Source organism: Urtica dioica, chromosome 7 (genome assembly GCF_054948205.1).
Source record: "Urtica dioica subsp. dioica isolate 48M chromosome 7, U.dioica_male_clone48M_v1_H2, whole genome shotgun sequence".
NCBI lineage: Eukaryota > Viridiplantae > Streptophyta > Magnoliopsida > Rosales > Urticaceae > Urtica > Urtica dioica.
The window spans coordinates 45,844,967-45,864,034 of record NC_142762.1 but is presented as its reverse complement, the minus strand read 5'-3'; the positions used below and the strand labels follow the sequence as shown (position 1 = coordinate 45,864,034).

At 36.7% G+C, this 19,068-nt stretch overlaps 7 protein-coding genes across 9 annotated transcripts; 4 read left to right on the top strand and 3 right to left on the bottom strand.

The window, feature by feature from the left end:
• Window positions 1-6: 6 nt before the first annotated feature.
• LOC149392159 (uncharacterized) lies at window positions 7-1,503 on the bottom strand. Its single transcript, XM_089619588.1, has 5 exons — window positions 1,139-1,503; window positions 956-1,070; window positions 773-854; window positions 611-662; window positions 7-507 (listed from the first exon to the last, which is right to left on the bottom strand). Exons 1-5 carry the CDS (start codon window positions 1,415-1,417, stop codon window positions 445-447), a joined length of 591 nt encoding a protein of 196 aa, XP_089475714.1. The 5' UTR covers window positions 1,418-1,503; the 3' UTR covers window positions 7-444.
• A 1,469-nt stretch (window positions 1,504-2,972) lies between these two features.
• On the top strand, window positions 2,973-4,789 carry LOC149392158 (uncharacterized). Of its 2 annotated transcripts, none has more exons than XM_089618710.1 (4): window positions 2,973-3,698; window positions 3,881-3,951; window positions 4,062-4,245; window positions 4,341-4,789. In XM_089618710.1, exons 1-4 carry the CDS (start codon window positions 3,591-3,593, stop codon window positions 4,485-4,487), a joined length of 510 nt encoding a protein of 169 aa, XP_089474836.1. In that variant the 5' UTR covers window positions 2,973-3,590; the 3' UTR covers window positions 4,488-4,789. The 2 variants fall into 2 exon arrangements, with proteins under 2 accessions (XP_089474836.1, XP_089474837.1); XM_089618711.1 differs by having other exon boundaries at window positions 2,984-3,698; window positions 4,344-4,789.
• A 1,206-nt stretch (window positions 4,790-5,995) lies between these two features.
• LOC149392157 (Sas10/Utp3/C1D family) lies at window positions 5,996-8,586 on the top strand. Its single transcript, XM_089619505.1, has 6 exons — window positions 5,996-6,363; window positions 6,464-6,519; window positions 7,268-7,322; window positions 7,810-7,890; window positions 7,963-8,224; window positions 8,320-8,586. The coding sequence occupies exons 1-5, from the start codon at window positions 6,153-6,155 to the stop codon at window positions 8,193-8,195; spliced, it is 636 nt and encodes a 211-aa protein (XP_089475631.1). The 5' UTR covers window positions 5,996-6,152; the 3' UTR covers window positions 8,196-8,224; window positions 8,320-8,586.
• Window positions 8,587-8,680: 94 nt separating this feature from the next.
• LOC149392156 (nucleoid-associated protein At2g24020, chloroplastic-like) lies at window positions 8,681-10,730 on the top strand. The gene is made up of 7 exons (XM_089619504.1): window positions 8,681-9,058; window positions 9,411-9,556; window positions 9,895-9,980; window positions 10,087-10,126; window positions 10,211-10,282; window positions 10,363-10,419; window positions 10,498-10,730. The coding sequence occupies exons 1-7, from the start codon at window positions 8,818-8,820 to the stop codon at window positions 10,594-10,596; spliced, it is 741 nt and encodes a 246-aa protein (XP_089475630.1). The 5' UTR covers window positions 8,681-8,817; the 3' UTR covers window positions 10,597-10,730.
• A 27-nt stretch (window positions 10,731-10,757) lies between these two features.
• On the bottom strand, window positions 10,758-11,714 carry LOC149392155 (early nodulin-like protein 15). Of its 2 annotated transcripts, XM_089619507.1 has the most exons (3): window positions 11,397-11,714; window positions 11,099-11,297; window positions 10,758-11,035 (listed from the first exon to the last, which is right to left on the bottom strand). In XM_089619507.1, the coding sequence occupies exons 1-3, from the start codon at window positions 11,581-11,583 to the stop codon at window positions 10,936-10,938; spliced, it is 486 nt and encodes a 161-aa protein (XP_089475633.1). In that variant the 5' UTR covers window positions 11,584-11,714; the 3' UTR covers window positions 10,758-10,935. The 2 variants fall into 2 exon arrangements, with proteins under 2 accessions (XP_089475633.1, XP_089475632.1); XM_089619506.1 differs by having other exon boundaries at window positions 10,758-11,297; window positions 11,397-11,713.
• Window positions 11,715-14,311: 2,597 nt separating this feature from the next.
• On the top strand, window positions 14,312-14,913 carry LOC149392154 (uncharacterized). The gene has a single exon (XM_089618809.1). It carries the CDS (start codon window positions 14,526-14,528, stop codon window positions 14,793-14,795), a length of 270 nt encoding a protein of 89 aa, XP_089474935.1. The 5' UTR covers window positions 14,312-14,525; the 3' UTR covers window positions 14,796-14,913.
• Window positions 14,914-15,115: 202 nt separating this feature from the next.
• On the bottom strand, window positions 15,116-18,656 carry LOC149392153 (transmembrane 9 superfamily member 8-like). Its single transcript, XM_089618808.1, has 7 exons — window positions 18,384-18,656; window positions 17,398-17,562; window positions 17,191-17,300; window positions 17,001-17,106; window positions 16,791-16,903; window positions 16,500-16,653; window positions 15,116-16,376 (listed from the first exon to the last, which is right to left on the bottom strand). Exons 1-7 carry the CDS (start codon window positions 18,504-18,506, stop codon window positions 15,219-15,221), a joined length of 1,929 nt encoding a protein of 642 aa, XP_089474934.1. The 5' UTR covers window positions 18,507-18,656; the 3' UTR covers window positions 15,116-15,218.
• Between the last annotated feature and the right edge of the window lie 412 nt (window positions 18,657-19,068).

The following is a 19,068-nucleotide window of genomic DNA, read 5'->3' as shown; positions in this document are numbered from 1 at the left end:
GTAAACTAAGAGAAATATACATCAAAAGGCGGTCCACAAGTACAGCCCAAATGAACACTTTTTTCTCTCTATCCACACCAATTTTTTTGTTTGTTACACAAGCAATCGTCACAGACTTGATTGTGAGCAAAAAAAAAATCACAGGATGATTCAGATTTTGTAGCGCTTCAGCGCCCTGAATCTCTGTTCCAAGGAGAGGTATTTTTATTTTTTTTTCACTACACAGTTAGATTAATTCAATGAAATATCAGATCTTGATAAATTGTGGTATCATCACCCTCTTTTTTTTTTCAAATTTTATATTTTCCGTTGGAGAGGATATTGATCACTTGTTAGAGGTCCAGGACCAGACAAAAATTGATCACTTATCAACTTCAATTGATGTCATTGATATGTAGCTGTACAAGTTCAATAAAATTAATTTAAAGAAAAACTAAACCGTTCTCAAAAGCGATCTGCCAGCTGAGGAAATTTTTGCAGTAGCCAAATAACTCCACTGATGATAGCCTACAATATATCCCAAACCAAAATTTCACAGATTGTTATTTAAAAGAAAAAAACAAGGACTGTATAAATCTTCAAAATCATTAGTTATATGTCAAACACATACCAAACCAGACTTCCCTGGCTTGATTGCAGGCTCAACACTGTCCCTTGCATACCTGTGTATGAAGTATGAACAGAAATTAAAGTAATTATATATATATATATATATATATATATATATATTATTCATATATTTTTAATGTTCTGTAATGAAAGTCAATCGTACTTTATCTGTCTCTTGCCACTGACGATCTCCAGCTGGTAAAAGCTACAACCTTTGCTAAACGGAAAAGGCTTTCCTTTCCATTCTATAACCAAAGAAGTCAAACAAAGTCAAACCATGTAAATATTCTATCACTAGCGAAATTAATAATAATAATTAGTTTTAGTATTAGTATAATACACCTACCTAGGTGCCACGTCACTCCAACCGATGAGGAGTCCTCGGTTGAAATCTTGTCGATGACGAATTGGAGATTCTCGTCCACCACATCTGCGAAGCTCTCAAAGAACTCAAGAATCTCCTGAAACCAAAACCCTAGAATTAAATCAAATCAACAATGATTTAATTATGGTAAGAGTAAATCAGTACCTTTCGACCGACGAAAGGGCGGGGAAAGACTAGGTCTTCGTAGACACAGTCGAGAGAAATGAGTCCCTCCACGGAGGAAAGATCACGGCCGTTGATTCCTCCGTAGAACTTCCTCACCACTTCCGATGCCGATTCCAGCGTCGCCGTCCGATCGGCCGACGAGGCGAGGCTGACGAAGCGCTTGGACCGCCTCAGGATGTGGTTAATATTGTGGAAGCGACGACTACGAGAGCTCGAGAGGGTGAGGGAATACGATACGGCCGAGCTCATCGTAGCCATTGTTGTCGCTCAGTGGATAGAGAAGAACTATAACCAGTAACATATTTGGCTCATGTTTCTGTGTGAATGTGACTTCTTGTGTGAGGGTTTTTATTATTATTTTTTTTGGATATAATTTTTTAGTTTAATTTAATATCTTTTATTTTTATTTTTATTTTTTATATATCGGATGATTTGATATCTTTAAGATAGATAGTTTAGTTAAAGTTTTTAAAATAAAGGAAAAATTGTACATGATAGCAATTTGAAACTTATTGATTAGCAAAATAATCAAGGTTTCAACTTTTCTGCACAGTAGCCAAATTTACGTTTTCAAAAAATTTTGACAGCCAAGATTAAATTTTTTGACGATTATTATAATCAATTTATCACTTTTAAAAAAAAAAAAACTTGGGTTCAAAATTTTTTTTGAAACCAACTTATTACACATTTTGGCTATTTCACTAAATTAAGATAAACATTGACTATTTTGCAAATTCATAACTTTAAATTGGTTATTTAGCTACATCACCCTTAAAAGATAGTTTAGTTAGAGTCAAGATTTCAAATCTAGTTGATATTTAACTATATCTAAACGAGATTTAGTTGTTTTAATTTTTTTTACGCTTGATACGACATCTATAACATCTCATATAGTTTTTAAAAATTTTTGCGATAATATAAAATAGACTGACCCAAACTGGTGTCAAGTTACGAGAGAGTTATGATTTCTTACAAGCTATGATATATATAATTATATTTTATTACATATTTTTTTTAAATGTTTGTCGATATCTCCGTTGGTATTTTGATATCTCAGTAAATTTATGATCGGTAAGTTGGTAGCAGTATTTCAAATAACTATAAAATTTTCGTCGATATCTCTCTCGGTTACTGATATCTAAATAAAATTGGACTATCGTTATCTGATCGATAATGGTAATTGAATCTTTGATTAGAGTACCAAGTTTTTTTTTTTTTTTGACATTTTAACATAGAAATCAATTTTTCAATAGAAATCAAATTATGCACTTACCATGGACAAATAAAAAAAAAATGAAAATTCGCAGGTTAATTGGTGTTGCTCTCTAGTCTCTATGCTAACATGAAACATGAAAATGTATAAAGACATTCGAATTTCAATGTGAATCAAATAATCCAGATTCCAGAGGGGTATTTTAATAGTTTCCCAAATTTTTTGTCGTTAAATTCTCCATCGAACTTTACAAAAAACGGAATTGATTTTTGTCCCGATTCACGATTAGTGACGATCCACTCACGTGTTGACACGTGGCAACGAACTGCCACGTGTCAACACGTGAGTGGATCGTCACTAATCGTGAATAGGGATAAATAGCATTGCTCTACAAAAAAATAAAAAAAGGGCTCTCCTTTGCCTAAAAAGTAGAAACAGGATTCGAGCAAAATAGTAATTAAAAAAGAAGAAGTAAAAACAGGAGGCAAAAGCCAATGTTTAATCTCTGCTCATCAGGCTAAGGCGCTAAGCACACCATTTTTATTTTCTGTCCCCATTAACCAAACCAAATGGCTATACATTAGACACCCACTTATACATACACATATACAAACACAAATACACATCTTTGGCATTTACCCTTCAATCTCCTCTCTCTCGCTCTCTCTGAAATGGCCTAGCTGGACCAAACTTGTGGAAGTTAAGAAGAATGGAGGGGAAAAATGAAAAATAAGTCTCTCCAATTGTGGACTCCAACCACAACTTTGTTCTCTCTCTCTCTCTCTCAAACTAAAAATATAATTCCATGATTGCCCTTCTCTGAATTCAATCTTCATGGCTCCATTCAAGTCCCTCTCTTTTCTTATCTCCTCCGACCCAGCTCCTAATGGGCTTTTTGGGGTTTCTTCAATTCCCACCCACGGAGTTAGAGAGAGAGAGAAAGAAAATATTCGACCTTTGTTTCAATTCTTATCTCCTTAAACCAATTTCTTTTGTTTCCTTATATCGCGGTCTCTTCTTCTCCTTCTTAAAAAAAAGACCTTATCTAATCATTATTGACAGAATTTTATATTGTATTTTTTAATAATTATAATATATTTAGGGGTCGATTGTGTTACGGAATAAATTCTCCTCTTGGGTGTCATGACTCATCAGAAGGGTTTTTCTCAAACGAATTCCTCTGCTTGGTGATCTTTGATTAATTGCTTTTGATCGAGAATGAAAAGGATCTCCTTTAATTCTCACCAATCTCCGTCTTTCGACGAGGAAGCCAGAATCAGGCAGAGGCATCAGAGTCTTTTGCAAGATTATCTCGACTTGCAAAAGGTTAGGGTTTTTTTTTTTTTTTTTTTTTTTTTTTTTCTGGATTATGAAATTGGGTAGATAGCTGCGTTATTCTGATAATTGAAGCTGATGCATAGGTTTATTTATCAGAATTTTATTTGAGAATTCATCTTTGATATCTCTAATTTGTGAATTCTCTGATCGTATTCTTAACTCAATTTCAGGAATTTGTATCGAAAAAGAGGAAATTGAAGGATGCCAATATGAAACGAGACATCCTCTTGGCAGAAGTTCGGTATGATCTTAATTTTTAAATTAAATTTGTTTTTTTTTTTGCTGGATAGAATTTAGTAATAGAAGTGTTAAGATGACCCATGATTGTTATGTTTTTTTTAATCACTTCAGGTTTTTGAGGCTTAGAGAAGCATATCTTCTGAAGATGCAATCATTGGAAACCGAAATCGATCAAAAGCATCGAAATTTCAATGTACAGGCCGAGCTATCCGCGAAGGAGAGGATTGTTCACAGTGCCAACAATGAGGCTGTTGTAAATTTCAAGACTGGAGTTTCGGATACAAAGCAAATCTCGGTAGCTGAATTTGAAACCAGGATTCATATTTTTTTTAGTTGTGTAAATTTGAATGTCATGTTCGGTGTACTGATGATTGCGAGTTTTTCGTGTAGCAGGAACGAATAGAGAGGAAAGAATTGATTACAGAGGCTATAATAAGAATACCGACGAAGAAGCCCAAGAATTGCTTGATCCTCAATGGTAAAAGAGGAGGGAAGAAGAAGATTTCTGTGCAAGACCAGGTTGTTTTGGAGGCCTAAAGCTTTGCTGTGAGAATTAAGAGCAGTAAAAAAGATTTGAGGCATTACATCATATATGAGGTTGATATCTTCTTAAAATTGATCACTGTAGAGGTATTAATATTTATATAAATGTACACATGAAATTAAGAAAGGTTTTGGTATGTGAATGAGAGCAATAAAAAAAGTCGATGCTAATCATCATATACTGGGGTTTGATATCTCTTCTAAAATTGCATACTGCAGAGAGCTTTTTTTGTTTTTTAGTTTTTAAATGTCCACATGAACTTGTGAAAGGTTTTTCACAGTGATTATGGCCTAAATGATTGTCCACCATGCTTAATTGCTCATCAGGATCTAGAGTCTCATCCTTTGGCAAAAATGAGCAGGCATGTCTAAAATGAAAAAAAAAGGATTATAAACTTGGAACAGACTTGAAGAGAGAATAAGTAAGGTACTTATGTAAGAGAAATTGCTTCAACTACCACTATCCAAAAGCTTAATTTGGTCAAAAATACTACTAAACTACTTGTACAATTATAACTTTACCCTTAATAATTAATGTCAACAATAGATGTCGATTGTTGACATCTATATCAACAAACAGATAATTCAAAACTCACCGATGTCAACAATAGATGTGACATCATGTTGAGGGTAAAATTTTATTTGTATAAGTGGTTTATTAGTATTTTTTACCAAATTAAACTTTTGGTGAAAAATTGGAAAAAACTTATCAAATGGTGGTAGTTGAGACAATTTCTCTTTATGTAATGAGATTAATATGGAGTCTACTATAGGAAATCATAAACTACAACATGATAAATGTCGTTTTCACAAGGTTTTTGACACTCCTACAATGAAAATGACAGCAAATTGAAGGCCCGGCCAAAGCTCGTCCGAACACCGCTAGGCCTCGCCCGAGCCGCACATCAAAGTTAGAATTGAGGGCAAAATTGGATTTTCGATAATGAGTTAAAGTTTAAAACAAGTAAAAAAAAATGTATATCTTATATTATTTATGGTAAACTGAGAATATAAAGATGTGATTTTCATAAAACTTGAACGCATCAAATATCATTTTCCCTGAATGAAAAAAAAAAAAAAAATGTCGTATATGTTGTGCAATTTATACCATCATTTATCATGTTTAAGACAAATAATATATCTTAAATTAAACCAGGATATCTAATCAACTAACGGTTTTTATGTCTTTCTATATCAACTTATCAAGTATCAACTAGACTTCAAATGTGTTTTACCAAAACGTACAATTTGCCCTTGAAAAAAAAAATCTTATACTAGACTTCTACTAACAAAACTTGTGGCCATATAGGTGAAATGAATTATTTCATACTCGCATTATCATTTCAAAATTTTAGATATATTTATTTAGAAATAATCAAATAAATGGAATCCTGGTGGTGTCAATAAAATATTTAAATTATCTCCTATAAATTAATTTAAAAAAATCTCCTATAGAACAAATAAATTATAATTAGATTTCTTGAGAACTCAATTTCACCCATAAGGCCATAAGGCACGGTCAGTTTGCCGACTACATCCCCAAGGGGGATAAAGAAACCTAGAGAAATTGAAGCTTGTAATACACGTAAAAAGAAATATCAATCCTTGTAAAGCCCTAAAACCCTAGAACCCTAATCTAGAGTGTTTCGCCGCACAAAAATGGAGGTCGTCGAAGGAAGAGAAAACTCGGCCGTACCGGACTCGATCATGGACGGCGTGAATCGAACCTTGGCGAGCGTGGAAGAAGTCCAGGCTCAGTGTCTCGAGCTCGTGGCTCTCTCCGACCCTGCCGTCCTTTCCGAAATGCCTCCTCTGCAACAAGCCGAGACTCTCCTTTTGCTCGCCAAAGCCACAACGATTCTCTTCGCTTGTAAGAAAAGTTCCCGAACTTTTTCTGATTTGAGACCAGGTTTCCGATAATCTCGATGTGTGTCTATGACTCTTACAGTTTTTTTTTTTTTTTTCTTCAGTGAGATTGAGGTGCAACGGAATCAATCCAGATGAACATGCCATCAAATCCGAGCTCGTGAGTTTTTCGATTTTGAAATTCTGGTTCTTGGTGAATGTTATGTACATTAGTTCAATTGAAAGATTTTCTTAACCTTTCATGAAGTCTATGTGTGTTGGTTAATCTCATGCACCGGTCTTTGTGTGTTAGGTCTTAGGAATGCCCTAAAAATATTTTAGATTTGACAAAATAGGAAAACAAACAAGTATGAATCAGCCAACAATGTACTTTCACACTAGCCATTCAAAGAAAGCTCTCTCATTTGGACTTCAATCAAGATAGAATTGTAAATCAAACCTAATGGTTGCTCGGTTTATAGACTAAGCTGAATATTGCGGCTTAGTTTTGGCCTAGTTTCGCATGACACGCTTCTGCGCTTTAGCAGAAATCTGATGTGGCTGAACAGCTTTTTGGTTCCCGAAATTTCGGATTCAAGATCAGAAGTCTTTTTGACCTTATTATTCTTTAATGCATCGCAATGGGTCGATTCCCATCTGAGACTTGAATAGAGAAAAATGAGTGTTGAAGATTTCCTGCTTGAATTTTGTGTGATATTCCATTGGGTGTGTGTGTGGCAGTTTGAGCATTCTTACAGAACTAACTATTATTAACTTGTTTCTGCTTGTTTCTTTTGTTTTTTTTGGGTAATAATTTTCTAACATGATTCTGTGATTTTTTTTTTTTTTTTTTTATAATTATAATTGAATGCGGTTATAGTATAAGTGTACTGAACATGCATGTTGATGATGTTTGGTTCATGATGCAGGAAAGATTACGCTTGTACCAAGATAAGCTAGACCGTTTCGTACATATGGCAAAAGGTTAACATCGCTCTCTCTAACATCATTCCTTTCGGATTAGGTCTTCGAATCATAGAATTTTTAAGCTTTACAATAACTATTTTTCAATGCCAATGATTTGATCGCAATTGATATTTCTGAATAGGTCGGTTCTAACACCTTAGGATACGAGTTTTATAGCGTATATCTTGAGTTAGTAGTCATCTGTTTGGTTTATGGGTTCATATCAAAATATTTTTTCGTATTAAAAAAAATAATTAAAAAAATAAATTGAAAGGGTGACACTTTGATATAGACGGTGTTTGTTTGGTTCGTTCTGTTAACTAAAAGTGCTGTATTAATTATAGACGGTGACACTTTGACATAGACGGTGTTTGTTTAGTTCGTTCTGTTAACTAAAAATGCTGTATTAATTATACATTTTTATCAATTTAAGTGGAAAATATTCAAATTTTAATCCTTTATCAAGTGAAAACTAAATGCTATCTTTGAATTTTGTTTCTTGAAGCGCCTGTTCGACCTTCGACGTCCTTAAACTCTCAAGCGGCGACCCGTTTCATCGAGCATTCTTTGCCAGACCTCACACAAGGTTAGTGATCGCATTTGATTATGAGCCGCACAAATTTTAATTGTGTAATAAATTCAACAAATTCTTGTTCAGAGCAAAGACAAAGTATGAGGAACATCAGCAGGGGAGGGGGTAAGAAGGCAAAGTATTTAGAAACGAATGCAAAAAAGAAGAGGAAACTTCAATCAGGGACCGAAAAAACATCTGCAAAAACAGCGGCCAAGGAGTTTCTCGAGAAAGCTGCCCAGGAGCTTCTCGGCGGTGATAACAATGGTGGCTTCAAAGGGCCTCTACGTAATGTGACATCAGAATCAGAAGAAGAATAAAGAATGAATGAAGTCCAAATATGGGTTAGGTAATAACTTAATCCTCGTATAATTATCTTTTGCTGTTTCGAGGGTCACTATTTTTCTTAGTTTTTTTTTTCTTTTTCATTTGTTATTTTGACAGGTCTCTCTTCCCTTCAATTATTTCTCAAAGTCAGGAGTGTTTCTGAGATTGGAAGAGTCATGTTTGAAGAGTAAACTTTGGGGGATCATATGATGTATTGCTTTGCTTTCACATTTAATGAACCACGCAAGTTTGTGACGTATTTAGATTAGTAATCTTACTCGAGTTTTGTAATTTTTTTTTTTCAATTTGAGATGCCTATTGCTGATAGTTTGCCGCTGATAATTCAATTTGACGGACATGTCGGGTATTTTTTTAATTTTTTTTTTTGGAAAATGACATGTTTTACCAATTTTTCGAGTACTACTTTGAATCACAAATTAATGAGTAATAATAATAATCTACATTTCTTCAGAATTTAATGTAAGAATTTTATATACACGAGTAAAGATGATTCCATTGTTTAAATATGATGCTCAAATACCTGAAGCCATAACAGCCATCAAACCTCTGAACTACCTATAACTGATTTTATAACCAACTACTCAATTTACAAAAATGCCACTGCTCATCTTCTTTCAACCCATAGAAGGAAACAGTTCTTTCGGGTCGGGTCAAATCAGGGGATATATAAAGCATGGCCGGTCTCGCTTAGATCGCAAGTTTTCATTCGTCTTTTGGCTCGCGTTTCTTCGTCGTTCGTCGTCAATGGCTTTCAACTCTGCTTTGGCCTTTTCACGTCTTGCGAGCTCTCACCGACTCTCCGGCTCCGGCTCCGCCACAACTGGACTCTCTCTTCGTAAGCCATTTTCTTCTCTGAAACGCCTCTAGAATCGTCGCGAATCTGTTAGTAATTTCAGTGCTCCAATCGCATGTTGATGAATTCGTTCTTCTTATGAGCTCTCCATTGAGTCTGGTTCGGTGATAATTGGATTGAAACTGATTCAGTTTAATTGAACGAATAATCTAGAATACATTTTCTTTTATTTTTTTTTTCCTTTTTCCATTTATACTTTTCTCGGTTCTTTCAAGACTACATATATGATTATCTTTATTGGATAAGGATTTATGACTTGTTTACAGAAAATTTGTGTTTGGCAGAAATTGCTGTTGAAATCAAGTCAATCTTATTATTTGTACTTCGTTATCAGGCAATGTGAGCTCATATAATGGCGATCCAAGGACTCTATCTCTTCCTGGGCTTTCCGCAGGGACAAGATCATTATCTCTTCGATTGTTTGCTTCCATCGATGACCGAAACAACAACGAACACGACGAGAGGAAAAAATTATATGAGGTCCAGTGAATTACAAACATAATGTCCTCTTTGTTTAATCATTAACTTGATCTATTTTTATCTGGAAAAAAAATTCCTGATTTAGTATAGGCAGTCAGTGCAGTAGTTTTAGTAATGATCTATTTAGTCATTATATTAAATCATTGTTTAAATTTCTTGATCAATTTTAAAGTCTCTAAAATAAAAGCTAGAATTGCCTCATAATTTGAACGGAATTAGTAGCTTCACCTTATAACTCAAAAACTGACAAGAATCCATTAATTAAACCATGAAAAACTAAGCTAATCAGAACCTGAGGATTCAGTTCACATTTTGTGCCATGATGATTTTGAGTTCAGATGATGCAAGCTATGAGCAAAAGGGTTAAGAAAGCCGCAGCTGTGGTACAAATCGAGGCAATGCAAGCCCAGAAACAGCTCTCCGAGTATGTTCACTAGCTAGCTACTTCATTTCCTTGATAAGTAATCGGGCTATTAAAACATAAAAATGTAACTGCCCCGCCGTATTTTCATTTGTATTTTTTTCTCCAGTGAAGAGCATGTCGGTTTCTCCGAAGATGAGCTTGTGAAGGTAAAAATAAAAGTGTGATTATTTTGAGAACAAGGTTTTTGCTTATTCATGATTAACCAACTTAAAATTATGATTATTACATAGGTGACCCTGAATGGTGTTCAGGCACCAGTTCGGATTGAGATAAACGAAGCAGCCCTGAAGCTTGGAGCCGAGGTAAGCTAGCTAGTTATTACATTTTTTTGAGACAGTTCTTTTTTTTTCTAGCATAAACATGCATGTTTTCTTCATTACAGAAACTCTGCTATTTGGTCCTTGAAGCGTACAAAGATGCCCACAAGAACACTATCCAGGTTGAAACCAAAAAATACCCGCAAGACGATATTTCTTGCTTTCAGCTAATAATCATCTTTTGTGTTTTCTTGAATCAGTCGATGATGTGCAAAATGAGTGACATCTCTGCGGATCTAGGAGTACAAGACGAAGACTTCAGGGATGAGATTTTCGGTCTCGGTTCACAACCAAAATGAGAAGAGAGACTTGAATAATTGCCACAAACAGACTTCGGGGATATATCTTCTGCAATCTTTTTAGGATCAGGAATGTTGTTGTATCAAATAAACTCACTAGGATTGTTTCCTTAATCTTCATTTTAAAAAAATTCTTTGGAAGAAATGAAAACCATCAACAATAGAAACCAATAAATAATCTGTCATTAATAATCTAGAAACTGAAGTAGTTACAACGAATAAATAAATAAACAATCCCACCAAACCAAACCCTCAAAACCCAGGAAACATCAACAACAAAAAAAAAAACACAAAACACCATTTTATTTTCCACTAAACCTCCCTAACAAAAACTCAAACCTAAAACAAGAATCCAAACGCAGCCAAAGAAGAAGCCAAGACGAGAGCCTCGAAGCTTCCCTTGACGCCGGAAGCCCCGCTGGTGGGGGCCACGGCGGTGGTTCCAAGGTCGGCCGGAGAAGGCGCCGGAGCGAGCGAGCGAGTGTGGTGTCTCCTCGGAGAGATGACGACGAGCTCAACCTTCTGACCCTTCTCACAGTGTCCCTGGGCCCCACTGATGAAGTAGTACGGACCAGGCCTGGTGAGAGTCACCTTGGTCTCGTCTTCCTTGTGCTCCGCGATCGGACTCGTCGTGTTGCAACTCTCGAAACCCTCCTTCGTCACCTCAAGAACCGAGTCCTTCTCCGCGTCGTACTTCCACACTGGAATTAGTAATCATAATTAAATTAGTAAACCCGAACACCAAGTCATGAATATAAATATGTATCATTGTGAATGGATGTTAAGTCAAGTCAAGTCACCGAGAGTGTCTCCGATGATGAATCTGTAGGCTCCGGCCCATTGGGTGAGAGACTGGGCTTGCTGCGATGAAGGCACGGCCCAAACCCCGGTCTTCCCTCCCACCGGGATTTCTCTGCCTTCCAAACATGAGAAGCTGAAGAAGAGAGCGATGACGATCAAGAGACTAGATCTTGAAACCCCGGCCATTATTCAGAAAAGTAGTTTGAGAGAGAGAGTGAGAGAGGAGAGTTGTGTTTTGCTTTGTTTAAAGCGAGAGAGAGAAAGGTGGGATTTTTAAGAGAGTGAGTGATAGCGAGATTGTGAATATGTGGCTGAGGAGAGTTGTAATTTATAGAGAGGGATGAGGAAACTAGCCGTTGAGTGGAAGCAGGGGATTCTGTGGGGTCATCAAAGGCTTCTTTCTTTCTTTCTTTCTACTCGGTCTCTCTATCTACTTTATTTTCAGTTGAGAATTGCGATATTAAAGCAACGGCTACAAATCAAATGGCGAGGCTTTATTGAGTGTATTTAATTTTTTTTTGGGTTGCGTTGGGAGGAGAAAGAATGGGTCTGGTCTTTCAACGGTCAAAATCAGCAATCAGCAGTTTAATTATCGCTCTTTTAAAATAATACGAAAATGCAAAAAATGTGAAAAGAAACAGTCAAATGGACCGGAGAGGAGCATGGGAAAAAAAAAGTCTCTTTGTTAGCTTGCTTCAGAACTCAGTTTGTTTAGTTTAGCTCGCATTGGGAACGTAAAACATTCCTTTTCAAAAAAATGTATATTTTCAAAAAGGGCAAAATGGGAAATTGCTCAATAATCTTCCATAGACCATCACCAGGGAGGAATTAGGCTGAAGTTTTAATTATTGTTTTAATTCGTTGCTACTTGATTATTTACAAAGCGTATAGCGTGACTAGTTTGAACTTTGAGTTCTTAGATCTCATTATATTGGGTCCTATATGGAAAAAATCTCATTATTGAGTGTGTGTTCACTACTATATCGTAAAAAGGAAGCAATTTCTTTTGAAACATAAATAGGAAGCATTATTGAAACCATAAATAATGGGAAGCAAAAGCTTGAATCCGGTTAAAGTAGAAATAGCCAATGGCGTCAAAGCAAATGTAATCCTCAATAATATCCATAATAATAACTCCCAATAATATCCATAATAATATCTTCCCGTTAGGAAATGTGGTGTTTCTCCACATATGGATTTTTTTTTTCTCATTCTAAGAGTTATTCTTACCTACAAAAACTTTTCAAAATTTCGATTTTTTAAATTGAACTCAGTAAAAAAAAACTAAATAAATTATGAATTGTAAAACCAAAATTATAAACATCAAATAAAATAGAGAGAGCTACATATCTTGTTTGAAGATGCTAATTCCCTAAAGAAATAGAATTTTGAAACGTTACACAAATATCTATTTATTGTTAATTTTTAGTAGATTGTCCATATTTAAATTAGATACGTCAAATTAGAAGTTAAATTAAATTATTACTTGTAAAAAAAAAGTCAAATTTAAAGAATTAAGTTTGAATAGAATGTATATAGTTATGGATAATGACAATAATACAAAATGCACGATTCAATACATATTCGAACATGAATAATAGATCGTTGATGTTAGATATATAGGTACTCAAGCGAGCTACATATCTTTCTTTTTTTTTTGAATAGCGCTACATATCTTGTTTGAAGATGCTAATTCCCTAAAGAAATAGAATTTTGAAACGTTACACAAATATCTATTTATTTTTAATTTTTAATAGATTGTCCATATTTTAAATTAGATACGTCAAATTAGAAGTTAAATTAAATTATAACTCGTAAAAAAAAATAGTCAAATTAAAAGAATTAAGTTTGAATAGAATGTATATAGTTATGGATAATGACAATAATACAAAATGCACGATTCAATACACATTCGAACATGAATAATAGATCGTTGAAGTTAGATATACAGGTATTGAAGCGAGATCAGACATAAAAAAAGGTCATATGCTCAAGTGGTTCTCTTAGAACTCCAGTTTTATTATCACTCTAACTTGACTTTATTAACTAAGAAACAACTAATTAGAAAAATAAAAGAGAATGATTACAAGATGGGGAGAAGAGAAAATATCACAAATAGAGTTGAACGGAGTAACATTGCAAAAGCATAACGATAGTAGCAGGGATGGAGCCCGAGATGCTCACGAAGGGGCTGATTTGAAAAAAAAAAAAATAGGTGATTAATTTGTAAATTTTCAGAGTAAAAAATGTAATTTTTTTTAAAATGGGCAAAAAATGTAAAATAATTTTTATTTAGGGGGCTCGACCTACTGTAGTTTCGTCTCTGAATTGTAAAGTTGAGATATCTCTTCCCTCCGATGCGGTTAAGATATCGATTTCAGTTAATGCAATATCAGCAATAGATAAGTTAGTATTTCAATGGTAGTATTTCAATGGAGTCTGGATAGAATATCAATCTTTTTAAAATTCTCTTGAAAAAGAATTAAATTAATGATGTAATGTATAGGCCGAAAATCTCTTAACTTTATTAAAAGGTTCGGATATCAGATTACCTGGCATAACTCTTCATATATCGATCAAAGTTTTTCGAAATGAATTTCTCATTTAGAATCAAAATATCAGCGTTTCAGAGCTAATAGTCACTGGACCCTAAACAAATTTAATCTCGTAAAAATATCGAGTACACGGTTTAATTTATCTCATCTCTTATGTGGGACTTGCCGCCATATTATGAAGGGATATTTAGCTCTGAAACGCGGATATTTTGTTTCTAAATGAGAAATTCATTTCGATAAACTTTGATCGATATATGAAGAGTTATGCCAGGTAATTTCTTGGTCGTAGGAACATGCAATCCAAGAGCCCTGTCCCAGCGAGCCCAATCGTAAAAGCCCATAAGAAGAAGAAAAAAAAATAAAAATAAAAAGGGGGGAGAATATGCGACCACGCTCATATGTGTCGCTGCCACGCTTTACATGCATGCAAAAACTAGACAGCATAAGCCATATCGTGTCCGACTACTATAAACTAAACAAGAAAACGTGGCAACATTTGGCCTAATAACATCACACACCCAAATGACAAAACAGTGATCACTCAGTTGATCGAAGCAAGAGAGAGAGAGAGAGATGGGAGGGGATGAAGATTGGAGAAAGACACACAAAATGAGCTCGGAAGAAGTGGATCCATCGAAGAGACCCAATCATCAACAGGTCCTCCACCAGCGGAGGAGGATGCCCTACAGCACCGCCACCATGGCCGTCGCCGGCCTCGCCATCGTCGGAGCCATCACTTACTTCACCCTCTTCTCCACCAAGAAACCCGAGGCCTCCGCCATCGACGTCGCCAAAGTCACCACCGGAATCGGAAACCCCGACAACACTCGCCCAAGGAAATAATACTACAATTATATATTATACATCGTCTTTCTTTCTTGATGTTTGTACTTTTTTTGTAAAACGGAAAGATCTTCATGAGCCTATTCAAGGCATCTGAATGGAATTATGTATTATATGACATGGGAATGGATGAGTGGCAAATAGAAGGAATAAATGCAATAATGTTTGATAAACTACATGGCTAACAACAGGGTAAGAAACGGAATATTGTTTTGGAACGGAAAAAGAAGAAAGTATAACAGAATTATGACCTTATCGCCTGAGTTCAAAATTGAGTGCATGATGTTACAAGTACAACAACAATTTTTTTTTTTTTTAAAAAAAAGGAAAAATATAATCATATTATCCAATCCATACCTTAGCTCTCTTTCTGATCTTTTCTTAAATCTTACGCTAGAAGGAAGACCCACCACACCACGGCTATCAATCGATCTTGACGGAGGAGTAAATGAGCCTGGTGAACCAGAAACAAGCGTAGAAGCCGATGGTTCCGGTGAGGACGAAGAACGCGTAGGAAGCGATCAACATGTAGCCGAAGTAGAGAAGCCCAGAGACGAGCTTGGTGATCTCGAGCTTGGTGAAGAAGTAGAACGTGGCGTAGAGGAAAAGATAGAGCGCGGACGACCCGGACGTGAGGTACGACCTCCACCACCACAGATAGTCCTCGCTGCAGAGCTGGAAGTAGCAGAGCACGATGGTGATCTCCGCGCAAGTCACGATCAGGATCGCGAACACCAGGAACAAGAACCCGAAGATGTAGTAGAACTGGTTGAGCCAAATGGAGGTCAAGATGAAGAAGAGCTCGATGAAGACCGCCCCGAACGGCAAAATCCCGCCGATGAGGACCGAGAACGCGGGGTTCATGTACCACGCTTGCTCCGGGATCTGCCTCGGGATCTTGTTGGTCTTCACGGGGTCGTCGATCGTGGGCTTCTTGAACCCCACGTAGCTCCCCACGTACACGAGCGGGACCGAGATCCCGAACCAGAGGACGACCAGGGCGAACATGGTCCCGAACGGGACGGCCCCGGAGGACTTCTCGCCCCAGATGAGGGCGTTGAGGACGAAGAAGATCGCCGAGACCACCGCCGGGAACGTGATAGCTGTCCGAAACGCGATCCTCTTCCACTCGGTGCCCTTGAACATCTTGTAGAGGCGGGCCGCGGCGTAGCCCGCGAAGAGGCCCATGAAGACCCAGAGGAGGAGCATGGCGGTCATGAGCCCGCCCCGGTTCGACGGGGACAGGAACCCGAGGACCGCGAAGATCATCGTGACGAGGATCATCCCGAAGAATTGGACGCCCGTCCCGACGTAGACGCAGAGGAGGTCCGAGTTCTGGGGCGGCCTGAACACGTCGCCGTGGACCAGCTTCCACCCGGTCTCTTCCTGGGCTTCCTCCTGGGTCTCGAGCTCGTTGTACTTCGAGATGTCGCGGTAGAGCGTTCGGAGCATGATCATCGCGACCATTCCGGAGAGGAAGAGGACGATCATCAGCGAGTTCACGATCGAGAACCAGTGGATTTGGTCGTCGTTCATTAGGAGATACGCATCCCACCGCGAGGCCCACTTCACGTCGCTCGCCTATAAATGTTAATTCGTAAATTTCAGTAAAGGACGGACTGACTCTTGTACCAATTAAAGAAGGAAGAGTGGTTGACAAAGTGCTAGACTTTTTATGAGAACTATTTATTAGGGCTCGCTCACCTTGAAGTCAACATCATAAGTAAAGATGATTTCTTTTCCTTCGGCAACCTCTTGAGGAGAGTTGGAGTTGACAACCAATTGATTTGCGTGAGGATCGCAGGTTTTTAGACGAGTTTTTTCTTCATTCCATTGACCATCGTACTCGTGCTTCACACTGAACATATCCAAATATAGTCGACGAAACAGACATCACCTACTCATACTTCTATAAAATAAAAATATAACATAATACGGAAGAAAGATCTGCATGAACTATTCAAGTATGAAGTATGAACAGGACTAATAGCTGACCTAAACGGTTTGACCTCAAACCCCACAATTCTTGCTGTATCGGCTATCGGATCTTTGTGATACCGAACCGTGAATGACAAATGATTGTGGATATAATGCTTTTCATCCTTACCCTGGTAAGGATAAGGAAAGATGATTAAGCACAAAACAAACTTCATACTGTAATAACAATAAATGATTAGAACTAATGCTTATTAGTTATTATTATACCCCAGATGGTCCTTTCAGTCCGACAAAGAAGCCAAGCTGATAAACTGGAGGAGATTCCTGATCCAACCTTCGCCCAGGAACAACTAACGGCAGGTTATCAAGGATCCTGCAGTGGCAAACACACAAGTTTTAAACCCAAAGAAAGACACTAAATTTATAACTAAAAATATTGTGAGGGCAAGAAAATTACATGTTGACCCGGTACTCGTCAGCTATCTTCTCATTGAATGCCTTGGCAGTTTTGGCATCAAGGGTGCGGCGACAAGCAATGTTGCACATTCGTGGATCGCGCATATTGAACTGTAAATGTTACCCATAAGTCACTAACCATGGTCAATTTGACAAAAATAATGAGCGAAAAGGATAGGCGAGTTCGATAAATTGCATTAGAACCTACCACATAAGGCGAGTTCTCTATGCGGTCTCCGCGAAGCACTTCTCCGAGATTCTCGGTGCTGTCTACTATTTTCGACGGTCGACAGTAATCAAGAGAGTAGTATGAGTATGGGAGCTGTGTCTTTGTAGATGTCAACTTGTTCACCTTCACTTTCAATTCATCTCCCTGTGCACACAAAATCCGCAAACTCTTAAACTCCCGAAAAATGACCTAAGCAGTATACCGAAGAACTCCATATCACAAGTGAGATATTCCTTCTTCATTTGGAAACTTACACAGCAAACATGTTATGGAAATCTAAACCCATTACATAGAATATTTAGGCTTCCCAAATTCCATCAAGAAACAACAATTATGCAAACATAAGTTCCCAAAATTCCATCTTTTTGTTGTAAAATAATTATGAAAACACTGTGCCTGGCTATCAACAACCCATCCAGCTAGGATTAATTATAACTAATATGATAACATACAACCTAATTCATCACCTATTTTATCATTGATTGTTTTGCGCTAGTCTCAAGTTCTTAAAGTATAACATTACTAATTTAATAATATCCACCTTGACCTAGTCCGTCTGACACTAATTACAGGCTCTAATTCTCATTTCCTTCTCTCGAACAAAAGCTTCCTATCAACTAGTAATAGATGAGACACTAATCATAACAAGATGAGCGTAACATTTTAAAATCGCATCAATTAGGAAATCCGTGTTCTACTCATCCAAATCAAGACAATCGACGACATTCAAGCCCAAAAATCCAACGATTTCCGACCAAAATCGGAGCTATGGTTGAGCTGAACCGAAACGCGATAGTGATTCATTAGAACACAACGAATCCAATCAAAACTCGCTCGCACCAAATCGAAATCAACATAGATCCGAGAAACTAAAACACAGATCAAACAGATAATTCACAGACGAAGACATATATAGGGATTGATATGCAGCCATGCGTATATAGTAGGTTGGATCGAGAGCTGACCTGGTTAAAGTCCAATGGTGCGACACCAGGGAGATAGAAAGAAGAGACGCCGTGGATGAGAAGGACAAGAAGTAGCGAGAAGATCGAGAGCCGATTGACCGCCATAGATCTTGAAGATTCCATGGCGTCCAAGTTTGTGTCGGTTAGGGAGAAGCCAAGCAGAGAGAGGGCAGAAACACCAACTTCTTTAGATCTGAGAGGGGTTGGATTTGCGGGTCTTTGTGGTGGTTTTATTTTATTTTTTAGTTTTGTCTTAATTAGCCAAAATCCCAAACGTTCTATGGAAATATAGTGGAATATAGATAATTTTTGTGGATATTACTTCGGATTTTTTTTTATATACTTAATTTAAGAAAAAAAAAATTAATTTTATATTTTATAAATAATGACAATTTAACTAGTAACCTAATAGCTAACACTCATTTTAAAAAATTATCAAAATTCTATTTTATTACAAAAATAATTCACCAAACTGATAACTAAAACAGTTAATTTAATTTAGTTCGATCAGGTTGTTATTTTCTTAATAAAATTTTCGCTATAATTTTATAAAAAAAAACTCAAATATTGACTTGTTGCAACAAATTTTTTTTATAAATATCTATTTTACAATAATTTTGTTAGTTATTTATAATTTTATTTTTTATTTTTATTGTTTACATTTTAATTTAGTTTTTTTTTCATG